This window comes from Daucus carota, chromosome 2 (assembly GCF_001625215.2).
Source record: "Daucus carota subsp. sativus chromosome 2, DH1 v3.0, whole genome shotgun sequence".
NCBI lineage: Eukaryota > Viridiplantae > Streptophyta > Magnoliopsida > Apiales > Apiaceae > Daucus > Daucus carota.
The window spans coordinates 39916998-39940552 of NC_030382.2; the positions used below are offsets into that span (position 1 = coordinate 39916998).

Genomic DNA, 23555 nt, shown 5'->3' on the forward strand with positions numbered 1-23555 from the left:
AATCCAGCCAGTGGAGTAGTTGTTGGTTTGAACACAGCTTGAGCTTTGTCAGAGACTGTGTCTTTCTTTGCTTCCTTATTGACTTGAGCTGTGTCAGAGGTCAATCTTTCTTTTTGAGTTTCTGCAACAAGAGCTTTGTCAGAGATTGCAGCTTCTGTTTTCTTTTCCTTCACAACTTGATCCTTGTCAGAGGTTGTAGGCTTCTTCTTTTCCCAGCCTTTCTCCAGATTTTCATCTACTTTGCTTTTACCCTTGGAGGTGTATTCATCTTCAGAGTATACCTTTTTGACTGGTAAACTCTGATCAGCAACAGTAGATTCCTTGATCAGTATTCCTTTTTCTTTTGGCTTGGTAGTTGACTTTGCAGGCTTTTGGATCTTTCCAGAGTTTATGCCTTCAATATGTTCCTTTTTCAGCTCAGCTTCCTCTGCAGCAATCAACTCCAAATCCAAATTTGCTTCTGGATTTTTGTAATGACCTGGATTTTTAAAAATATTTTTATTAGTATTAAAAGTGATTTTTCTTAAAAAGAAGGGAATAAGATTTAATATTTTATTCCAGTTTAATGAGTTTTCAAGGTTTTATATTTAAACCCCGGGTTATTGTGTTATTGATAAATAATTGTATTTTTAAAACTGATTTTCATATATTGTTTTGAAAATTTTAGATGATTATTATGTGAATATATGTGTGATGTGAGTAAGTGGTATTGGTGGATTTGTTGGTTAATTAATTATGGTTAATTATGAGTATTATATGATTAATATATGAATTTTTGTGAATTTTATATTATCTGGTTTATTGCGTTAACTGCTCATATGTGTTCGTATTTGAGAGATTTCAATTTCTATATGCTCAGGAGAAAATATAGTTTATTTGGATATTTTCATATCGATTTATGGAATGTTAGATGATTTTATAATCGATTTACGGATTTAATTGTGTATATTTATATTTATTTATTAATTATGTGACTTCCGTAAAACCGTCCACTCGTAACGGTGTAGCGATTTTTCTTCCCGGAAGTTTCGAGAAAACTTACCTTTAGCCTAATTTCAATATTCCGGACATTTTTCGTGTTTTGACTTTTTCGATCCGGAGTACGGTTTTCCCCGGAGTCGGTCCGGCGGAGTTTTTCGGGTATTTTAATTGTTGATAATTATCCAGTTTGTCTCGATAAGCGTGAAACGAGATATTTTGATTATTATATTCATCCTTATCTTGTAATAATTGCAATGGGACCCGCAGACCAATAATTGAGTTAAAAAGCCCCGTTTTGATGATTATCTCGAAAACCGGTACCGATTGGACCCCGCTTTATTAATATAAAGCTATTAAATACGTATTTTCATGTCATAAACGATCCAAAGGGGTACCAATTATTTGTAAATATAAATAGACTTTCCTGTAACTTATTTTCACCGTAGAAATCATTTCAACAGTTTCTCTGCACGAATATCGAGAGAAACCGAGCGGTGTTCTTCGTGTTCTTCATAATCAAACGAAGATTTGAAGGTGTTATTGGAATCCGATGGAGGCGTATAAATAGTCAAAACGAGGCTATCGACGCGTAGAATCAAGCTTAATCATCCGTTTATATGCAGATTCAACAGGTGATTTTAGATTATTTTTCTAAAATTCGAGTTTATATGATTTAAATGATGAATTTTTGCAAACGATTCCGTTTATGTGATTTGATGATTCTATGATGTAGAGCATGTTTTTCTCGTCGTTTTGGTATATTATATGTCAAAAACGGAGTTCAATAACATGTAGAAAAGTCAGTTTGATTATTGAAATTGTGTTCTTGGTGTTCTTGAGCTTGTTGCCGGAAAAGTTTGAATTTTGGCCGGAAAATGGGTTCCGCTAAATCTGGGCAGTAGTGGTATATATGAATAGAAAGAGGAGAGAAAGGGGAGTATGCTGGTGTGCTTGGTTTGAGCGGAGGTGGCTCGAATCGCCGCCATCGGCGGCGGGAAGTCGCCGACTTCGGCCGGATTTTCCGGCGAATTCGCGCGACTTCTGCCTAATTAAAGATGGGGGATTGATTTATGGGTGTGTGTACTACTGATCTGGAGTAGATGGTGAGTGGAGGACGCCTGGAAACGAATTTCCGGCGAGTTAGTGTGGTGGCCGCGGCTTATTGCTGTTTGGTCACCGAAGTTTTGAAGATGATGAAGTTTTTGTACTCAGGTTTTGAAACTTGTGAATTACCCCCTGTAACTTTGAAAAATTGCACTTTAAAACCTGGACAAAACTTTCAAAAGTTTACACTTTAAACCTTTGATTTTAATTTTCAAAAATTGTTTTATTTAATTATTTTAATTTCAATAAAATGCTTTTTAATTATTTCTTTATTCAAAAATAAATCTAAATTAGTTTGTTAATTAATTTTAATTAGTAATTAATTATTTAATTGGTCAATTAATTTAAATATTAATTGATTAATTATTTTAATTAATTATTAATTGATTTTAATTGATTAATTAATTGGATTTAATTAATCCTTTTTGATTTAAAAATTCCGAAAAATAGTTTCGAGCTTTAAAATATTTTTCCAAATTATTTTCAAGGCTCGATAATTGTTTATGAATGATTTCAAGTCCAATTTCAAGTATTCGGGACTTGATTATTTATCCGAAAAGTGATTCTTTTATCCGTTTTAATTCCGAAAAATGTTTAAAAATTCCAGAAAATTCCCGAAAAATCATTTTTAACCCAAGAGTTGATTTGATATCAATTGGGGTGGGAAACCTTATGTGTAATGTGTTGTCTGCTATCTGTTTGATGTGTTATGTGCCGATAGAGGAGTTAGAAAACGGTTTTGATCATAACTTTTGATCCGTAAGTCGGAATCAAGTGAAACGAAAGAGAGACAGAAGCTTATAAAGTCTAGTTTGATATGACATAATATTATGATGGAGTCGAGAATCTGAATAATTTTTGTTAAATGTGCAAAATGTGATTATATGTTATTTGGTTGCTATTAACTAATGACTACGTGATATACATGTTTATTCATGATAGTATATGCGTGTGATAAATGATTTGGATGACATAGTGTCGTGAGTTGATTGATATTGGATAAGAATATATGGATTATAGTGATTGGATCTTGTTGGTTGATTGTTGATTGAGATAGGATAACAGGTGGATAGTCTAATAAATAGACGAGACGATGTCGGATTTTCGATAGGATTCATATGATAATTTATTGGTGATATGTTATGTGGAATATGATTGACTATATGTAAGAGTCAAAGCATGCTTATGTGTTACGTGGTATGTGATAGGTTTAAAGGGGTATATAAGTGGGTATCGATATACGTGATATGTATATGCGATATATTGCTTAGTGACTATAGCATTATCTTATTCTCGTAAAGGATTTGGACGAGACGTGTACGCTCGAAGACGTCAGAAAGTCGGAATGGTATTGCAAAGCGAATAAGGGATGATTGAGTAAGCGAAGCGAAGTGGCGAATAGAGTATAGCTAGAGATGGTCTAGAGATTACGAGATGCATAGATTGTGAAAGTTGAAAGATGAGGTTGAGCTATGAAACTGGAGTCAGATTTAAGGCAAGTATCCTAAACCTTTCTCTTGGATATATTGCAAATATTCTGATCCATTCCTTTGGTATATGTTTCAAGTATTCATACCTTTCTTTTCAATGTTCGAAAGTGCGAGTATTCTGACCCATTCTTTCTAATCTTCAAGTTTCTAAAGAATTTCCGTTTTACAAATTAATTCGAAGTTCAGATTGTCATTGAAGCATGTGTTGCTCAGTGATAGTTAGAGCTTTGAATGAATTGGGATCTTCTTGATTATTCAACCCGCCATTGTCATGCTGGTTTAGCAGGCTAAATTCAGTTGCTTAGCCGATAATGGAGGATACTGAATAGTTGAGGATTTCCTGAACTGTGATTTATGAAATGATGGATCATGATTTATGAATAGATTATTATCAAAGTTTGAATTGGAATTATTCTGTTGTTGATGATATTTATGATGATGTTCTGTTAATTTACATTGGCTTCTTGAATTGAATTAGAGAATTGGATTATTGTTTTTATATAAACCTGTGGACCAGATTCGTGGTCATGTTAGGCCAATGAGTGCCTTGGATCCAGTGATAGAGCATGGCGGGGCCTGCTCGGGGTTAGTGCGGAACTGATCAGCTGCCTAACCTTGGTTTTAATTAAAATGTGATAGTCCAATTCAATAATTCTTTGGAAAGATTGAATTTCTCAGTTTAAATGCTGCAAGGTATTGTAAATCATTCTATACAATACCATGAACTCATGAAATCAGGTTGAATCCTCTTATATCTTGAACTCGTGAACTTTTGTTATATCATTTCAGAACTATCATTGTTTATTATTACTTGCTGAGCATTGTTGCTCACCCTTGCTATTCCTTTCTAACCATTTCAGAAAGGCTTAAAGTTGAGATGATTGATTGAGATTGTGGATAAGGCTAATGCTAGGCGAGGAGACAGAGTTGAGGATCCAGTGGTTGAGGAGTGTTCAGGAAAGTTGATGAGGTTGGTGCAAGCTAGAGCTGTGCTATAGGGTTTCAAGTGTAAGTCATAGCTAGAATAGTTGACAGTGATTCCTCTTATCGAAGATGATCTGATTTGGTAAGAAATGCTGTGTAATATTAGTGGTGGATTCTAATTTCAATACTGTAACCTGGATGCGATCCTGTTGTTTTAGGGGGTTGAAATGTGCTCTTTCAAATATTTTATGATGGCTTTCAAGTTTTGAATTTCAAGTTTTAAAATTCTTTTGGATTTTCATTATCTTTATATAAAAAAAAATATTGCAGGTTTTTTTTAAGGTGTTTTAAAAATGGTTTTTGTGTGGTGACGTCAGAATCCAGACCCCCGGATTCTCGGACTGTCACAGTTGGTATCAGAGCAACAGGTTATAAGTATTTGAAATTAGAATATAGATCATAGTTATAGGTTTTCTAGAGAAGAATGTTGGGTGACCTCGGATAGAGGTATTGTGAGACTATTTAGAAATAGTCTAGGGATGTGATAGAGAAATAGAATCTAGTTAGATGATTAAGTTGAGTGCATAAGTTTGGAGAGATTTTGATTCCTAAGTTAGACATATGATTTTTGGTATGTTGACTAATTGAGATGATGAATTGTGAGAAAGGTCAAGATTAGACCTAGATAGAAAAGTTGATAGTGAATGATTGAGTTGAGAATGGTGAAAATGCAGAGTTCAGAGTATTCTGACTATACTGCATAGTTGAAAATGGTCTATGGTATTGATTTGAGAAGGATAAAGATGCATGGTTCATAGTATGTTGACCATGTTAGATATTTGGAAGAGGTATGTTGTTTTTGTGAGATATGAAGAGTTAGTGTAAGATATGAGTTGCACAGAATTAGAAGGAGAGACTTGTATATAGAGGTTGATAGATGAGAAGTGTATGATAGAGAGTAAGTGAAGTTGATTCAGGTTATTAGAAGCGATATTTGCGAGTAATTTAGAATGTGAATTCTCACGACGACGTTTTAAGTTAAGCGGGACAAGGTGGGCCCATAACCCACAGGGCGACGATCCAGAAAATCGAAGATATGCTACGTGTGGTGTTATGGACTTCAAAGGCAACTGGATGAAGCATGAGAACGTGAACTACTTGGGTCAGACTTATTACGAACGATAACGTCTACGATGACATCTTATGAGGCTATTACGAGTTAAATCGATTGATTATCGAGAACGTTGAAAGGATGACATAAATCGAATAACGATTTCGTAAAGTAGAGTGGGAATTTGAGAAGACCTTGGCAATACCTCTCTTCAACTAAAGGTTCTTTTGATTGTTTTCTCATCAGTGAGATATTATCATGATATCTTTTCTACAAAAGTTTTGATAAATGAGATCTTCAATTTCTCAAATTCTAAGATGACATTGGTATTGATTATTGGTATGAGTTGGAAAGCAAAGATGTGTGATAAAGGTTTGTTGTAAAGAGATAGTGATGTTCCTTGATATTGTTTGACATTTCTTGACATTCCTTGATACCCTTTCATCTACCTTGATATCCCTTAGTGTTCTTTGATATTGTTGATATTCATTGATATTCTCTGATATTCCTTAACATTTCTTCAATTTGATTGGGATGAACAACCCTATTTATAGGGGACACAAGGTATACCTGTCTGTGTGATAGGAGTTGGATGGGACGCCATCACTTGTGTGTGTTGTGATTACAAGAAGGTTAACAACCTTTAGTAGTGTCTAATGTGGACACGCAACACCAAGTTCGTTGATCATATAGATCTCTCAGTCACTCCTTTATTCAAATGTGATCTACCTTGAAAACATTTTGTTCTATTCAAAATTCCACAAGATTGATTCTTGGGAAATGAATTTTGCAATTGTAAAAGTTTGATTTTCCTTTTTCATTAAAGTTAAAGGTATGCCAAGATCAACCAAAGGTGAATGACGATATGATATTACGAAGCGTGTACGTTTTAGTTTCTTCGGAGGATTCGAGGACGGAATCCTTATAAGGGGGTCATTCCTGTAATATCCCATATTATTAAATTTAGATGTGATTATTATAAATCTATTTGTCTAGATATTATTGTTGGCTCTAGTTGAATATTGATATGATTATGTGAATAGTTGTATGTGATTATACTTGTTATGTGGATTAATATGGATTTTACAGATTATGCATCCTCCTTCTTTTTCTGATTCCGAGGACGGAATCCCTATAAGGAGGGTAGATTGTAATGACCTGGATTTTTAAAAATATTTTTATTAGTATTAAAAGTGATTTTTCTTAAAAAGAAGGGAATAAGATTTAATATTTTATTCCAGTTTAATGAGTTTTCAAGGTTTTATATTTAAACCCCGGGTTATTGTGTTATTGATAAATAATTGTATTTTTAAAACTGATTTTCATATATTGTTTTGAAAATTTTAGATGATTATTATGTGAATATATGTGTGATGTGAGTAAGTGGTATTGGTGGATTTGTTGGTTAATTAATTATGGTTAATTATGAGTATTATATGATTAATATATGAATTTTTGTGAATTTTATATTATCTGGTTTATTGCGTTAACTGCTCATATGTGTTCGTATTTGAGAGATTTCAATTTCTATATGCTCAGGAGAAAATATAGTTTATTTGGATATTTTCATATCGATTTATGGAATGTTAGATGATTTTATAATCGATTTACGGATTTAATTGTGTATATTTATATTTATTTATTAATTATGTGACTTCCGTAAAACCGTCCACTCGTAACGGTGTAGCGATTTTTCTTCCCGGAAGTTTCGAGAAAACTTACCTTTAGCCTAATTTCAATATTCCGGACATTTTTCGTGTTTTGACTTTTTCGATCCGGAGTACGGTTTTCCCCGGAGTCGGTCCGGCGGAGTTTTTCGGGTATTTTAATTGTTGATAATTATCCAGTTTGTCTCGATAAGCGTGAAACGAGATATTTTGATTATTATATTCATCCTTATCTTGTAATAATTGCAATGGGACCCGCAGACCAATAATTGAGTTAAAAAGCCCCGTTTTGATGATTATCTCGAAAACCGGTACCGATTGGACCCCGCTTTATTAATATAAAGCTATTAAATACGTATTTTCATGTCATAAACGATCCAAAGGGGTACCAATTATTTGTAAATATAAATAGACTTTCCTGTAACTTATTTTCACCGTAGAAATCATTTCAACAGTTTCTCTGCACGAATATCGAGAGAAACCGAGCGGTGTTCTTCGTGTTCTTCATAATCAAACGAAGATTTGAAGGTGTTATTGGAATCCGATGGAGGCGTATAAATAGTCAAAACGAGGCTATCGACGCGTAGAATCAAGCTTAATCATCCGTTTATATGCAGATTCAACAGGTGATTTTAGATTATTTTTCTAAAATTCGAGTTTATATGATTTAAATGATGAATTTTTGCAAACGATTCCGTTTATGTGATTTGATGATTCTATGATGTAGAGCATGTTTTTCTCGTCGTTTTGGTATATTATATGTCAAAAACGGAGTTCAATAACATGTAGAAAAGTCAGTTTGATTATTGAAATTGTGTTCTTGGTGTTCTTGAGCTTGTTGCCGGAAAAGTTTGAATTTTGGCCGGAAAATGGGTTCCGCTAAATCTGGGCAGTAGTGGTATATATGAATAGAAAGAGGAGAGAAAGGGGAGTATGCTGGTGTGCTTGGTTTGAGCGGAGGTGGCTCGAATCGCCGCCATCGGCGGCGGGAAGTCGCCGACTTCGGCCGGATTTTCCGGCGAATTCGCGCGACTTCTGCCTAATTAAAGATGGGGGATTGATTTATGGGTGTGTGTACTACTGATCTGGAGTAGATGGTGAGTGGAGGACGCCTGGAAACGAATTTCCGGCGAGTTAGTGTGGTGGCCGCGGCTTATTGCTGTTTGGTCACCGAAGTTTTGAAGATGATGAAGTTTTTGTACTCAGGTTTTGAAACTTGTGAATTACCCCCTGTAACTTTGAAAAATTGCACTTTAAAACCTGGACAAAACTTTCAAAAGTTTACACTTTAAACCTTTGATTTTAATTTTCAAAAATTGTTTTATTTAATTATTTTAATTTCAATAAAATGCTTTTTAATTATTTCTTTATTCAAAAATAAATCTAAATTAGTTTGTTAATTAATTTTAATTAGTAATTAATTATTTAATTGGTCAATTAATTTAAATATTAATTGATTAATTATTTTAATTAATTATTAATTGATTTTAATTGATTAATTAATTGGATTTAATTAATCCTTTTTGATTTAAAAATTCCGAAAAATAGTTTCGAGCTTTAAAATATTTTTCCAAATTATTTTCAAGGCTCGATAATTGTTTATGAATGATTTCAAGTCCAATTTCAAGTATTCGGGACTTGATTATTTATCCGAAAAGTGATTCTTTTATCCGTTTTAATTCCGAAAAATGTTTAAAAATTCCAGAAAATTCCCGAAAAATCATTTTTAACCCAAGAGTTGATTTGATATCAATTGGGGTGGGAAACCTTATGTGTAATGTGTTGTCTGCTATCTGTTTGATGTGTTATGTGCCGATAGAGGAGTTAGAAAACGGTTTTGATCATAACTTTTGATCCGTAAGTCGGAATCAAGTGAAACGAAAGAGAGACAGAAGCTTATAAAGTCTAGTTTGATATGACATAATATTATGATGGAGTCGAGAATCTGAATAATTTTTGTTAAATGTGCAAAATGTGATTATATGTTATTTGGTTGCTATTAACTAATGACTACGTGATATACATGTTTATTCATGATAGTATATGCGTGTGATAAATGATTTGGATGACATAGTGTCGTGAGTTGATTGATATTGGATAAGAATATATGGATTATAGTGATTGGATCTTGTTGGTTGATTGTTGATTGAGATAGGATAACAGGTGGATAGTCTAATAAATAGACGAGACGATGTCGGATTTTCGATAGGATTCATATGATAATTTATTGGTGATATGTTATGTGGAATATGATTGACTATATGTAAGAGTCAAAGCATGCTTATGTGTTACGTGGTATGTGATAGGTTTAAAGGGGTATATAAGTGGGTATCGATATACGTGATATGTATATGCGATATATTGCTTAGTGACTATAGCATTATCTTATTCTCGTAAAGGATTTGGACGAGACGTGTACGCTCGAAGACGTCAGAAAGTCGGAATGGTATTGCAAAGCGAATAAGGGATGATTGAGTAAGCGAAGCGAAGTGGCGAATAGAGTATAGCTAGAGATGGTCTAGAGATTACGAGATGCATAGATTGTGAAAGTTGAAAGATGAGGTTGAGCTATGAAACTGGAGTCAGATTTAAGGCAAGTATCCTAAACCTTTCTCTTGGATATATTGCAAATATTCTGATCCATTCCTTTGGTATATGTTTCAAGTATTCATACCTTTCTTTTCAATGTTCGAAAGTGCGAGTATTCTGACCCATTCTTTCTAATCTTCAAGTTTCTAAAGAATTTCCGTTTTACAAATTAATTCGAAGTTCAGATTGTCATTGAAGCATGTGTTGCTCAGTGATAGTTAGAGCTTTGAATGAATTGGGATCTTCTTGATTATTCAACCCGCCATTGTCATGCTGGTTTAGCAGGCTAAATTCAGTTGCTTAGCCGATAATGGAGGATACTGAATAGTTGAGGATTTCCTGAACTGTGATTTATGAAATGATGGATCATGATTTATGAATAGATTATTATCAAAGTTTGAATTGGAATTATTCTGTTGTTGATGATATTTATGATGATGTTCTGTTAATTTACATTGGCTTCTTGAATTGAATTAGAGAATTGGATTATTGTTTTTATATAAACCTGTGGACCAGATTCGTGGTCATGTTAGGCCAATGAGTGCCTTGGATCCAGTGATAGAGCATGGCGGGGCCTGCTCGGGGTTAGTGCGGAACTGATCAGCTGCCTAACCTTGGTTTTAATTAAAATGTGATAGTCCAATTCAATAATTCTTTGGAAAGATTGAATTTCTCAGTTTAAATGCTGCAAGGTATTGTAAATCATTCTATACAATACCATGAACTCATGAAATCAGGTTGAATCCTCTTATATCTTGAACTCGTGAACTTTTGTTATATCATTTCAGAACTATCATTGTTTATTATTACTTGCTGAGCATTGTTGCTCACCCTTGCTATTCCTTTCTAACCATTTCAGAAAGGCTTAAAGTTGAGATGATTGATTGAGATTGTGGATAAGGCTAATGCTAGGCGAGGAGACAGAGTTGAGGATCCAGTGGTTGAGGAGTGTTCAGGAAAGTTGATGAGGTTGGTGCAAGCTAGAGCTGTGCTATAGGGTTTCAAGTGTAAGTCATAGCTAGAATAGTTGACAGTGATTCCTCTTATCGAAGATGATCTGATTTGGTAAGAAATGCTGTGTAATATTAGTGGTGGATTCTAATTTCAATACTGTAACCTGGATGCGATCCTGTTGTTTTAGGGGGTTGAAATGTGCTCTTTCAAATATTTTATGATGGCTTTCAAGTTTTGAATTTCAAGTTTTAAAATTCTTTTGGATTTTCATTATCTTTATATAAAAAAAAATATTGCAGGTTTTTTTTTAAGGTGTTTTAAAAATGGTTTTTGTGTGGTGACGTCAGAATCCAGACCCCCGGATTCTCGGGCCGTCACAATTTTCTTGTTCAAAAACCAATCTAGCAAGCTCTTCATCGGTCATGGGTTTGTCTGATTCAGTCATTGGTCTTTGATTAGATCCAGATGTGATGTTGTGAGTTGGACCAGACTTTGTGCTTTGCTTAGATGATTTCTGACTGTCAGAGTTTGAAACTCTTCCACCAGTCCCTGCTTGAAATCTCTTGTGCTTGGTGAAATCATCAATATCATCATCATCATCCTTCTTCTTCCTCTTCAGAGTTTGAGTAGTAGACTTGCATTTGACTTGAGCTACTCTCTCCCCCTTTTTGACATCATCCTCATCAGGAATCAATATGGATGTGATCAGAGAAAGTGAAGTTTGTATGGCTTCAAGCTGTTTGGACATCTTTTCTTGATTTGATTCAATCATGGTCATTCGTTTGTCCAGAGATTCATTAGCAGTTACCAGCTTCTGTACATTCTCTTTCATAGGATTGATGGTCCTCTTCTTTTCCAGTTCATTTGTCTCCTTGACTTTTGCCACCTCTGTTCTTAGACCATCTATTGATTTAGATGTCTGGGCATGAGCAGGATGAAATGTCTTCAGATATAGAATTGTGCCCTTGAGGCTTGACATAACATCAGAGTTTGTAATTTTCTGTTCTGCCATAGATAAGAACTCTTCAGCTTTAGGTGTTTCCAAGGAATGCTGGTGACTCAACCAGAGTTTATCCCATACTTCATTTGGAGGATCAACTTGAAGATCCCTGGGAAGTGGGTCAGAGTCTGTGTTCAGAGTTTGTAGCCTGGCATTGTACTGGCTAGTAGACTCCCACTTTTGTTGAGTCAGAGGAACTTCATCATTTTCATCCTTGCTTGTATCTGAACTGTCATCATCATCATCAGAGTTTGCTTTGTCAGTTGCAGGATCAGCAACTTTCTCCATAGTATCTTGAGCAGATGTTCCTTTAGCTGCAGACTGTGATTTGATAGACTCTGCACCAGTCTGAGCAAGAGACTGTAGAGCTTCCACAGCTACTTTGTCAGTTTCATCAACTACATCAGACCTGTAGTTGTCTGGAGCTGTATCATGAACTATGGCACCCTCTGGAATTTTCATTGGAGAAGTAGGAATTGGAGTAGAGGGTCCAAGATCAGATACTGGAGTATGAAGATCAGACATATTTGCTCCAGCTTCAGATGTTATAGGTTCCTTGCAAACAATTTCTTCATCTACCTCAGATGAAGTTGAAGATGCTGTAGGAGATGTTAGAGGAACAGCTGTAATAGGAAGCACCATCAGAGCTTGAGAATTTTCAGCTACTGTTGTTGATGGTGTCTGTTCTTCCTCAACTGTAAAGTCTGTTATTTCAGTGATTGGAACTTTTGCCCTTGCAGGCTTTTGAGCCCTTCTTTTGAATCGAGCTGGTTTTTGAGGACTGACTTGAACAGGTTCAGAGACTGTTGTAGGAGTAGGTTCAGAGTTTGCAGCTTGTACAGTTTCTAGATCATCATATTCATATGCTGCAACAAGTCTTCTTCTTTTCTTCTGCTTTGGAGGAGAAGCAGCTTCATTGTGGACATTATCAGAGTTTGCAGCATCAGAGTTTGCTGGTTTATCAGACTTTGTCTTTAGAACTTGTGTATCAACAGAGGTTCTGGTTTTGGTTGTAGAGGGTTGGTCATCAGACTTTGTAGATTTGGATGGTTTTGTGGTTGATGATCTTTGTTTTCTGGTGATTGTGGGAGAGGTTGGATGTTGTGGTTGAGGTTGTTGAGGCTGTTGTTGTGGTTCCTGAGGAAGGTTCAGCCTTGCTCTGAAAGAAGCTGGGATTTGCAGAGGCCTGAGAACTGGTCTCTTCTCATCTTTAGATATGAGATCCTTAAAAGCCCTTTTATGAAGTTTAAAAGGTTTGATCTCATCTGCAGCATCAAAATCCACTTCTCCAACAGTGGCATTAAACAACAATTGGCAAAATCTTGAGAAATATATAACATTCCTGTTCTCAAGCATTCTTTCACCAATATTTCTAAGAACTAATCTACCAAAATCAAAAGCAGTAGAATAGATCAGAGAATACCCGATTTGTAGCATGTCCATTGGAATAGCATCCCAGTTTGTAGATTTCTTCTGGAAAGCTCTGGTAATGCAATCAAAGAAAAAACTCCACTCCTTATTGAGCCATGGACGCTTCAACTGACCCAGTTTATTCAGAGATTCATAGTACCCCAATTCAAGCATCATTGTTCTGAGATTTGCATCTCCATTTGTAATGTACGCAGAATGTTCTGGCAAGTTGAGTGCCTGACGAACTGTTGCTGGAGTAACTGCATACTCCTCCCCGTCATAGGAAAACACAATTGATGATGATCCATCTGCACCACCATTGTCATATGTACCCGACCTCCAAAAGCTGATGATTTGGCTTCCTGAAAGTCTTGCAGGAGCGGTGAGAGCGGTACCGATGACACTTTGTGCCAAGAATCGCTGAAAGGGATGATAATCCCTTGGGGCTTCAGCAGTGTCAAGGATGGCTGCATAGTTATTAGGAACGAATTCAACACCTGCCAACAGAAAAGCTGTAGTGGCCATTAGAACAGAGATTATGAAAAGAAGATGTTTGAGGAAATGTGTAGACGAAGATTTGAATTTCAGAGAACAGAGTGTAAGAGTTTTGTTTAGAAGGTGAATAATAAGCAATAAAATCTGATCTGAAAAACTCTTCAGATTTTGTTGAACTGAGCACGCATGGGCTTTTTGTTCAATCAGACACCTGTCAAAATATAACTGGTAGATGAGTGTTAGTGGGATGGAGAAACGAGAGTAGTAATCATGATTGCAGTAAAACATGCGCAGTAATAAATGCTGATTACACGTTCTCCTATTAAAATGTTTTGCATGTAAACCCACTAATAATACATCCGTTTGAAACACATTCTCTTCACATTCTCTGAATAAAAAAAAATCAAGATTAAATCTCTCGAATTTTTAAACTCTGAGATTTAAGACAAAGAAATTAAATTTCTGCGAACCTCAGAATAAAGACATAATTTTCAGAATATTCATCAATAAATCAGAGTTTGTTCTGAAATCCATAGCTCAATAATGTGCTTGTGAAATGTGTGTGGTCATGTTAAATCAGAGAATATAAAATTTCACAATTTCGTAATTATAAGGTAGACTTTGAATAATTTATTCAAACTCTCAAAACGTAGACTAGGACATACTCTGAAGATAATCAATAAAATAATCTACCCCCTTTTTTTTTTTTTTTTTTTTTTTTTTTTTTTTTTTTTCAGGACGCTTCTCAGTGTGAGTGAGGCACGACCTTTAAAATATAATATTGCATTAGTATTTCTCCAGTAATCAGAGATTGTGACTGGTCACCATAGATTATAAAATCTTAGCAATTACTTAATACCAGCAAATGTTTGGGTCTTCCCAGTCACTGTCATATTAACATCTAAGATCTCAAAGGAGTACCATGCTTATTTTTCAGGGGTTTTGTCTCAGGTAATAAAAACATCAGAGTTCATAATCACTGTCTAGTATATGAGAGAAAATTTAAATTAATCAGTCTCACTTATAATTAAGATATGTGAAGTAGTAGAGTCTCAATGATATCAGCATGCATAGTGTGAACTAGTGTAGCACAAAATTGAGATCAGGATTAAGGAACTTAGCTGAGATTCATGATTACTCATTCAGAACATGCTTCATGGTATCTTCATAGGTGATTTGTCTCAGAGAAGATAAAAAAATGCTTATCAAGATTCAGAGTTGTAGAAGCATCAGAGAATATTATCAGAGAATGTTATCAGAGTAAAGCAAACAGAGTATATTATCAGAGAATGTCATCAGATTTTATCAATCAGATTTTATCAATCAGAGTATATCATGGCAGTAATACATATGGTAAATTTGACAAGTTAAATTTTAAAGATCTAACCAATATGTTTACTCAGTTCCTGATATCATTCCTAGCTCATTCACCAGCCTAGTAAAGGTTGCTTCACTTAATGGCTTGGTGAAAATATCCGCTAGCTGCTGTTCAGTAGGAACAAAGTGAAGTTCAATGGTTCCTTCCTCCACATGCTCCCTTATAAAATGATATCTTATACTGATGTGCTTTGTCAGAGAATGTTGAACTGGATTTCCTGTCATAGCAATAGCACTTTGGTTATCACAATAGATAGGAATTTTAGAGAAGGATAACCCATAGTCCAACAGTTGATTCTTCATCCAAAGAATTTGAGCACAACAGCTGCCTGCAGCAATATACTCTGATTCTGCTGTTGATGTTGAGATGGATTTCTGCTTCTTACTGTACCAAGAAACTAGTCTTCCACCCAGAAATTGACAACTCCCACTTGTGCTTTTCCTGTCAATTTTGCAACCTGCAAAATCTGCATCAGAGTATCCAATAAGACTAAAATCTGATTCTCTAGGGTACCATAGCCCCAATGATGTGGTTCCCTTGAGATATCTGAATATCCTCTTTACTGCAATCAGATGAGGTTCTCTTGGATCTGCCTGAAATCTTGCACATAGACATGTGGCATACATAATGTCTGGTCTACTTGCAGTCAGATAAAGCAATGATCCAATCATTCCTCTATAGTTTGTGATATCCACTGATGCACCAGTATCTTTGTCTAGTTTTGTTGCTGTTGCCATAGGAGTAGTTGCAGCAGAACTGTCTTGCATACCAAATTTCTTTAAAAGATTTCTGGTATACTTGACTTGATTTATAAAAATCCCATCTTCAGTCTGTTCAACTTGTAAACCCAGAAAATAACTGAGTTCCCCCATCATGCTCATTTGGTACCTAGACTGCATGAGCTTGGCAAATCTTTGACAGAGTTTAGCATTAGTGGAGCCAAAAATAATGTCATCAACATAGATTTGAACTAAAAGCAGATCATTTCCATGATTCAAATAAAACAGAGTTTTATCTATGGTACCTCTAGTAAATCCACTTTCAAGAAGAAATTGAGCTAGAGTTTCATACCATGCCCTTGGAGCCTGCTTTAGTCCATAAAGTGCTTTGTCCAACCTGTAGACATAGTCTGGATGTTTTGGATCCACAAAACCTGGAGGTTGTTCAACATATACCTCTTCATCCAGTTTCCCATTTAGAAAAGCACTTTTGACATCCATCTGAAATACTTTGAATTTCTTGTGAGCAGCATAGGCCAGAAAGATTCTGATTGCTTCCAATCTTGCAACTGGAGCAAATGTCTCATCATAATCAATACCTTCCTGTTGTGAATACCCTTTTGCCACAAGCCTTGCTTTATTTCTTGTAATGACACCCTCACTGTCAGTTTTGTTTCTGAACACCCATTTTGTACCAACTATGGATCTGTCTTTAGGTCTTGGTACTAGGGTCCATACTTTGTTTCTCTCAAATTCATTTAGCTCCTCTTGCATGGCTTGAATCCAGTCAGCATCTTGAAGAGCTTCCTCCACTTTCTTTGGTTCAGTTTGAGACAGAAAGCAATGATGTAAACACTCATTTGCTGTAGCTGTCCTTGTTTGCACACCTGCTTCTGGATTTCCAATTATTAAATCAGGTGTGTGAGATTTTGTCCACTTCCTAGCATGTGGAAGTTGACCATTTTCATCATTGGATCCTCCCCCTTGATCCATGCTCTCTTGATTCTGTTGATTATTCTCTGTAGCTCCCCCTGTATTTGTGCTATCAGAGTTTGAATCAGTATTCTCTGATGAGTTTGAGTCAGCATTCTTTGAGGAATCTTGGGTAGAGTCTGAAACATTCTGATGCTCCCCCTCAGCAAGTGCTCCATCATCATGAACTTGTAAATTTTCATCAGAGTTTGCTGTATCTTTTTCACAGTCAGAGTTTGACTGCTCATCAGAGTTTATTGAATCAGAGAATATTTCTTCATTTTCAAAATGCAGTTCTTCATGATCATCCATATCAGTTAAGCCCATGATTTTCTTGTCATCAAATGACACATGTATGGATTCCATGATCACCTTGGTTCTTAGATTGTAGACTCTGAAGGCCTTTGTTATCAGAGGATAACCTACAAAGATGCCTTCATCAGCTTTTAGATCAAACTTGGTAAGCTGTTCTGGATGAGTCTTCAAGACAAAGCATTTGCACCCAAATATATGAAAATACTTCAGATTTGGCTTCTTTTTCTTCACCATCTCATATGGGGTCTTGCCATGCTTATTAATCAAGGTTGCATTTTGAGTGAAACAGGCTGTTTGAACAGCTTCTGCCCAGAAATAAGTAGGCAATTTAGCCTCATCAAGCATAGTTCTGGCAGCTTCTATAAGAGTCCTGTTTTTCCTTTCAACTACACCATTTTGCTGTGGTGTACCAGGTGCAGAGAATTGTTGCACTACACCTCTTTCTTTGCAGAACTCTTCCATTGTTGAATTTCTGAACTCAGTTCCATTATCACTTCTAATGATCTTCACTTTGTCTTCAGATCCATGGTTCAGTTGTGTCACATGATCCATCAGATGCAAGGCTGTTTCATCTTTAGAGTGAAGAAAATATACCCAAGTGTATCTGGTATACTCATCAACAATGACAAGAGCATATTTCTTCCTTGCAATGGATGGTACATTAACTGGTCCAAATAGATCAACATGTAGAAGATGATATGGTTTCTTTATTGAGAATTCAGTCTTACTCTTGAAGGATGTCTTTCTCTGCTTGGCCTTTTGACATGAATCACATAGTCCATCAGATGTAAGTAGTGATTCAGGGAGTCCTCTCACAAGCTTTTTCTTTATAAGCTCATTTATGGAGTTGAAGTTTAGGTGTGAGAGCTTCTTATGCCATTTCCAACTTTCTTCTGCAGAGATCCTTGTAGACAAGCAGATTGCTTTTCCTTCAGAGTTTGTAGGCAAGTGGATTTCATAAATATTCCCATGTCTGTGAGCGATCACTGCCACTTTGCCTGTTGACTTGCTTACTATCTCACTGTGTTCTTCATAGAAATCAACATGATATCCTCTGTCACAGATTTGACTGACAGAGAGTAAATTGTGTTTTAGCCCTTGAACAAGAGCTACATTTGATATGATGACATTTCCAAGATTGATGTTGCCATATCCCAGAGTCCTTCCTATGTTGCCATCTCCATAAGAAACACTTGGGCCAGCCTTCTCCACAAACTCTGACAGCAGGGACTTATTTCCAGTCATGTGTCCTGAACATCCACTGTCCAAGACTAGAATATTCTTCCTGTTGCCCTGCAATCACAAAGACCACTAATTGTTAGTTTTAAGGACCCAGACTTGCTTGGATCCCTTGGCCTTATTAAGTTTGTTAGCTTTTGCAGCGGTATTATTATCAGAGTTTGAGCTAACAGACTTTGCAACAGAGTTTGTACTAGAAACAGATTTTGTACTTGCAGAGCTTTTATTAAACTTCTTCAAAGAAGGTTTCAATTGATAATAATCATAATACAAACTATGATATTCTTTGCAAGTATAAATAGAATGCCATAAACTACCACAATGAAAACATGGATCTTGTGGTTTATATCTAATACTACTTTTTCTAACTCCAGACTTTGTAGGTAAAGAGTTAATGTCCTTGTTCTTCCTGCAAAAATTAGCAAGATGATTAGTATTACCACAGTTATGGCATGTCTTCCTAGGTGCATTTGGAACAGGCATGTAGTTATTACTCTTGTCTATTCCAATCTTGCCATTTCTGTTCTTCCTAGGCTCCTTGTTTTTGTCATCAGACTTTACTTCTTTAAGCTTGTGTTTAAGCTGTTTCTGAGTCATCAGTCCTATGTTAACCTGTTTGGGCTTATCAGATTTTAAATTTTTGTTAATCTCTGATTTTGGTCTACTCTGTTTAGACTTAGAGGTTTCAACAACAAATTTGACAGGTTTAACCTTAGGTTTTTGAGTTTTAATAAACTCTGTTTTTGATGACTCAGCTTCTGAGTTATCAGTGTAACCTAGTCCCTTCTTCCAGTTTCCACTACCTAAGATATCCTGAGTAGTTTTGCCTGAATTAGTCCATGTTTTAATAATTTCCCTTTCCTTAGCAAGTTCTGATTGAAGAGATGCATACCTCTTTAATAATTCATCTTTGACAATGACAGCATCATCTCTTTCTTTCTGAACTTCCAACATCTGAACTAATTCCTTTTCTAGATAATCATTCCTTTTCTTTACACTTAGAGTTTCAGATTTTAATCTTTCATTTTCTAAAGTCTGATCTCTAAAGCTGGTATGCAAAGTTTTAAGAAACAATCTTAACTCAGTTATATCTTCAGTATCAAAGGCAAGAGTAGAATGAGGTACCTTAGCAGGAGATTCAGAGTTGTTGTCAGTGTTTGCCATCAGAGCATAATTGACTTCTTCTTCTGAATCAGAAGTATCTGTCCAGTTTCCTTTCTTGGTGACAAAGGCCTTTTCTTTTTCTTTCTTGGCTTTCTTGCATTCAGATGCAAAGTGTCCCTTTTCACCACAGTTGAAACAGGTATACTTGTCAGTTTTTCCAGCTTTTCCTTCTTTGCCCTCATTCTTCTTAAAGTTCTTTTTGTCATAAACTCTGTCAGAGTTTCTGTCTTTCCTTGAAAAACTTTTGCCTTTGTTGAACTTTTTGTAGGCCAACTTCTTGAAGCTTTTCACCATCAATGCTGCTAACTGCATCATCTCATCATCACTTTCTTCAGAGTCTGAGGGAACATCAGAGTTTGAGTCATCAGAGTTTGATGACTCAATGTCAGACTTTGTGACATGAGCTTTTCCTTTGTTTTTAGCAGCTTCTTCTTGAACTTTCAGAGCAACAGACTTTGATTTTCCTCCATGACGTTTGCTCCTTTGCTCCATTTCAAGTTCATGAGTCTTCAGTCTTCCATAAACATCATCAAGAGACATTTCTCCAAGATCAAGATTGTCTCTTATTGTGGTGACTTTCAAATCCCATTTTTCAGGAAGAGCCAGAAGGAATTTGAGATTTGAGTCTTCAAGATCATATTCCTTGTCCACCAGAGATAAGTCATTCAACAGTTTGACAAATCTGTCATACAGATCTGTCAGAGACTCACCAGATTTTGAGTCAAAGTGCTCATACTCCTGTGTAAGGATTGTTTTTCTGTTTTTCTTAATGGCCTGAGTTCCTTGACATCTGGTTTCCAGAGCATCCCAGATTTGTTTAGCAGTTTTGCACCCAATTACCCTATTTGACATTGCATTGTCAAGGGCACTGTGCAAAAGGTGTTTCACCTTTGAATCTTTACTAATTGACAGGATGTCCTCAGGGGTATAATCTTTCTTTTCTTTTGGAACCATCTTCTGAGGTTCATCAGCAAGCCCAACAGAGAGCTTGGTGGGCATATGTGGTCCATCAAAGATCCTGTCAAGATATTCTGGATCAACAGAGTCTAAGAATATTATCATTCTCTCTTTCCAGACTGGATATTCAAATGCCTTAAGGATTGGAACTCTAAAGGATGAAGCTTGTGATTTTTCAGACATGATTGTGTTTAAGATCTCACTGTAGTAATCTTAACAGAGCTGGCTCTGATACCACTTGTTAGGTCCTATAAATCCACTATATAATCTGATATAGTGATCACAATCTGTAACACAGTAAAACAATATAAGAGCTTGAAAGCAATAAACTCTTATTCACAAAGCTTGAAAGATTACAAAAACTCTCTCAGTGATTTATAATGTTTCACTAAGAGCTGCTAGGGTTCTGTGAAATATACTCGATAACTCGACTCATATAGAGTAACCCTAATCTGTGTTTATATAGACACAGTTACAAAATCAATCTCTGATTTGATATCCTATAAATCAGCTATGAATTCTATCAATCAAAGATTGCTCCAGTTTTCTGTTTAGTTTCCATAGTCAGCAAATCACTCCTCCGCTTCTATCCTTCCTTGAAGTATATCCGCTTCTGAGCTTTTTCCACGTGTAAACTCTGTCGAGTCTTGACTATGTAAACTCTGATCAGACTTTATCAAACTCTGTCAGACTTTATCAAACTCTGTCAGACTTTACTAGACTCTGATCAGCTTCCATATTAAACTCTGATGATTCCTGTTCTAAAACAAACTTTAAGAACATTAGTAATCATCAATTATATCTAACAATATATAATTGCATCATTAATTTAATTTTGTATCTAATATTTTTATTTTGCATTTATGAATCATCAAGTCCGAGTTCCTCTCGACAACTATAAGAAAGTTTATGCCCAAATAGGTTTGTGGATAGCTGCTAGTCTGAATGGTATCACAGACGCTAGTCTAAACAATATCAGAAGAAAAATCAAAAATCTCAGTACCATGGCCTCGGTTGAAAAATCCAAAAGAGAGATGATGAAAGTGCTGCCTGAACAGATAATTTCTTACGAGATATTAACCCGTGTTCCAACAAAATCACTGGTAAGATGCAAATCAGTTTGTAAATCATGGCTATCTCTGTTATCTGATCCTAAATTCACAAAACTCCACTGTGAAATCCGCGCCCAGCAAAACCCTGATGACTATGACTGTCTCGTAGCTTCTAAGTACACTACTGGACTTGTCAGCGTCTCGAGACACGAACAAACATGTATACTCCCTCCTGATCGTTTCAATTTGATGAAATTGATCGGTTCTATTCACGGCCTGGTTTGTCTCCGCCGTGATCATGAGGACAAGTTGTGGTTATGGAACCCTGCTATTCGTCGAGCCAAGGAATTCTGGTCACCAAGTCTGCAGAGGCAGGGAGGGAGAATCTACTGTTGGAATAACTTCGGGTTCGGTTTTGATCATGTCAGGAATGATTATAAGGTGGTAGTGTTCAGTGATTCGGTTGATAGAATGTGGTCTGCTTTTCTGTACTCCTCGAATTCAGATACATGGAGCCATCTAATTGTTCCTGAACATGTCATAGAACAGGCGAAACTAAAGCAGATACTATCATACTGTCCGACGACTACTATTGTGAAGGATTGTCCTTACTGGACATCATATAATCCTTCTGGACATCGGTTAAATTTCCTGAAGTTTGATACCAGAACTAACAAATTCGAGTTCTTGCCTGAATTTCAGAGTAAAAGCGGAAGAGATACTATATTAGTGAATATGATGGATCGTCCTGCTTTGATGGATTATGAACAAAACTTCCAAAATATTAGTGTAGATGTATGTTCATTGGACGAGGACAGTGGTGTCTGGAGGAAGATGTATAGTGTCGGACCAATCGCTAACTGTGGTTTAAAATGGGATCTAACACAGGGTTTTAAGTACGGGGGCTCGATTGTGTTTTATAGTGACGGAGTCTTTTCTTACTATGATCACAAGACAGATACAATGTGCCTTGTTCCAGGTAAATATTGTTATAACCTAGCAAGTTGCTACAGATATACGCCTAGTTTGGTTTTTCTTAAAGGAATGAAGTCGGACATGCTCCTAGTCTCGATTAGAGCATCTCCAACCATCTAAAGCCCTTGGCTAAAAAGTGAGGTGGCATACCTAAAATAAAAAAATTTAGCCAACAGCTCCAAAAACCCAACTCCAACCATGCTCAGCTGTTGTCTATAAATTTAGCCAACCTCCTATGGATGGCTAAATTTGTCGAACCTCTACAGGTCTGTAAGAAAATCTGTAGGAAGATTGTACATCATTTATTACCATATTGAACTGATATATTCTATTTTAACAATTTAAATTATTAATAACATACTATTTTTAAATTATAGCCAACCAATATAGCCAGTACCATTGAAGCAAAATGTCTTACAGGTTCAGCAAATTTTACATAATGTCTTACAGGTCCAATTTAGCCAACAATTATAGCCAACGCCGTTGGAGATGCTCTTACTCAGTCCACCAAGACATGAATCCAGATAAACTACAAATATAGGAATTGCAGGAAGAGATTCACCTGCTTTGGTACTTGGCTACGCTTTGAAATTCGTTTCTCTCTGGCTTGCATTTAGCTTTCACTCGTTTTCATTATTGAATTGGGAATTACTAATAGTTTGTTAGTTTCATATAAGTTTATTTTCTAATATTTCAAATTTGATTCTACTCTTCTTCCTTATAAATGTTCTTAAACATAACAAGTACATTATAAAAATCACTTGCATTATCACGCTTGTGAGCATTGATGCATATAGTGCTATAATATTCTTCTGTAACTTCATTCTACATTCCAGAGTTAGTTAAACTTCATTTTCAATTTGCAGTGGTCCAAATGGATTCACAAACTTTCTCCACTGTTGAAATTTGGAAATTTGAAGATGAGAAATTTACTCTGTTCATGTGTTTGGCTCTCCTGGATTTTAATGTCTTTCATCATTGTTGTCCATTTGTATTTTTCACACATATTTCATAATCTATATTCACATTTATTTACTTTTATCAAATTCGAACTTGAAT

General features: G+C 35.8%; 1 protein-coding gene across 6 annotated transcripts; it reads left to right on the top strand.

The window, feature by feature from the left end:
- Positions 1-474: 474 nt before the first annotated feature.
- On the top strand, positions 475-23514 carry LOC108208840 (F-box/kelch-repeat protein At3g23880-like). Of its 6 annotated transcripts, none has more exons than XR_010288908.1 (3): positions 475-1613; positions 3387-7903; positions 22947-23466. XR_010288908.1 is itself a non-coding variant. In XM_017379411.2 (2 exons), the coding sequence occupies exons 1-2, from the start codon at positions 21333-21335 to the stop codon at positions 22955-22957; spliced, it is 1179 nt and encodes a 392-aa protein (XP_017234900.1). In that variant the 5' UTR covers positions 21238-21332; the 3' UTR covers positions 22958-23499. The 6 variants fall into 6 exon arrangements, 1 of the variants encoding a protein (XP_017234900.1); XR_010288905.1 differs by lacking the exon at positions 22947-23466 and adding an exon at positions 9677-11059; XR_010288907.1 differs by lacking the exon at positions 22947-23466 and adding an exon at positions 10726-11059.
- Positions 23515-23555: the final 41 nt, after the last annotated feature.

Coding starts and splice junctions, on each gene's coding strand:
- LOC108208840 (XM_017379411.2), top strand. CDS start 21,333: ATGAATCATCAAGTCCGAGTTCCTCTCGACAACTATAAGAAAGTTTAT.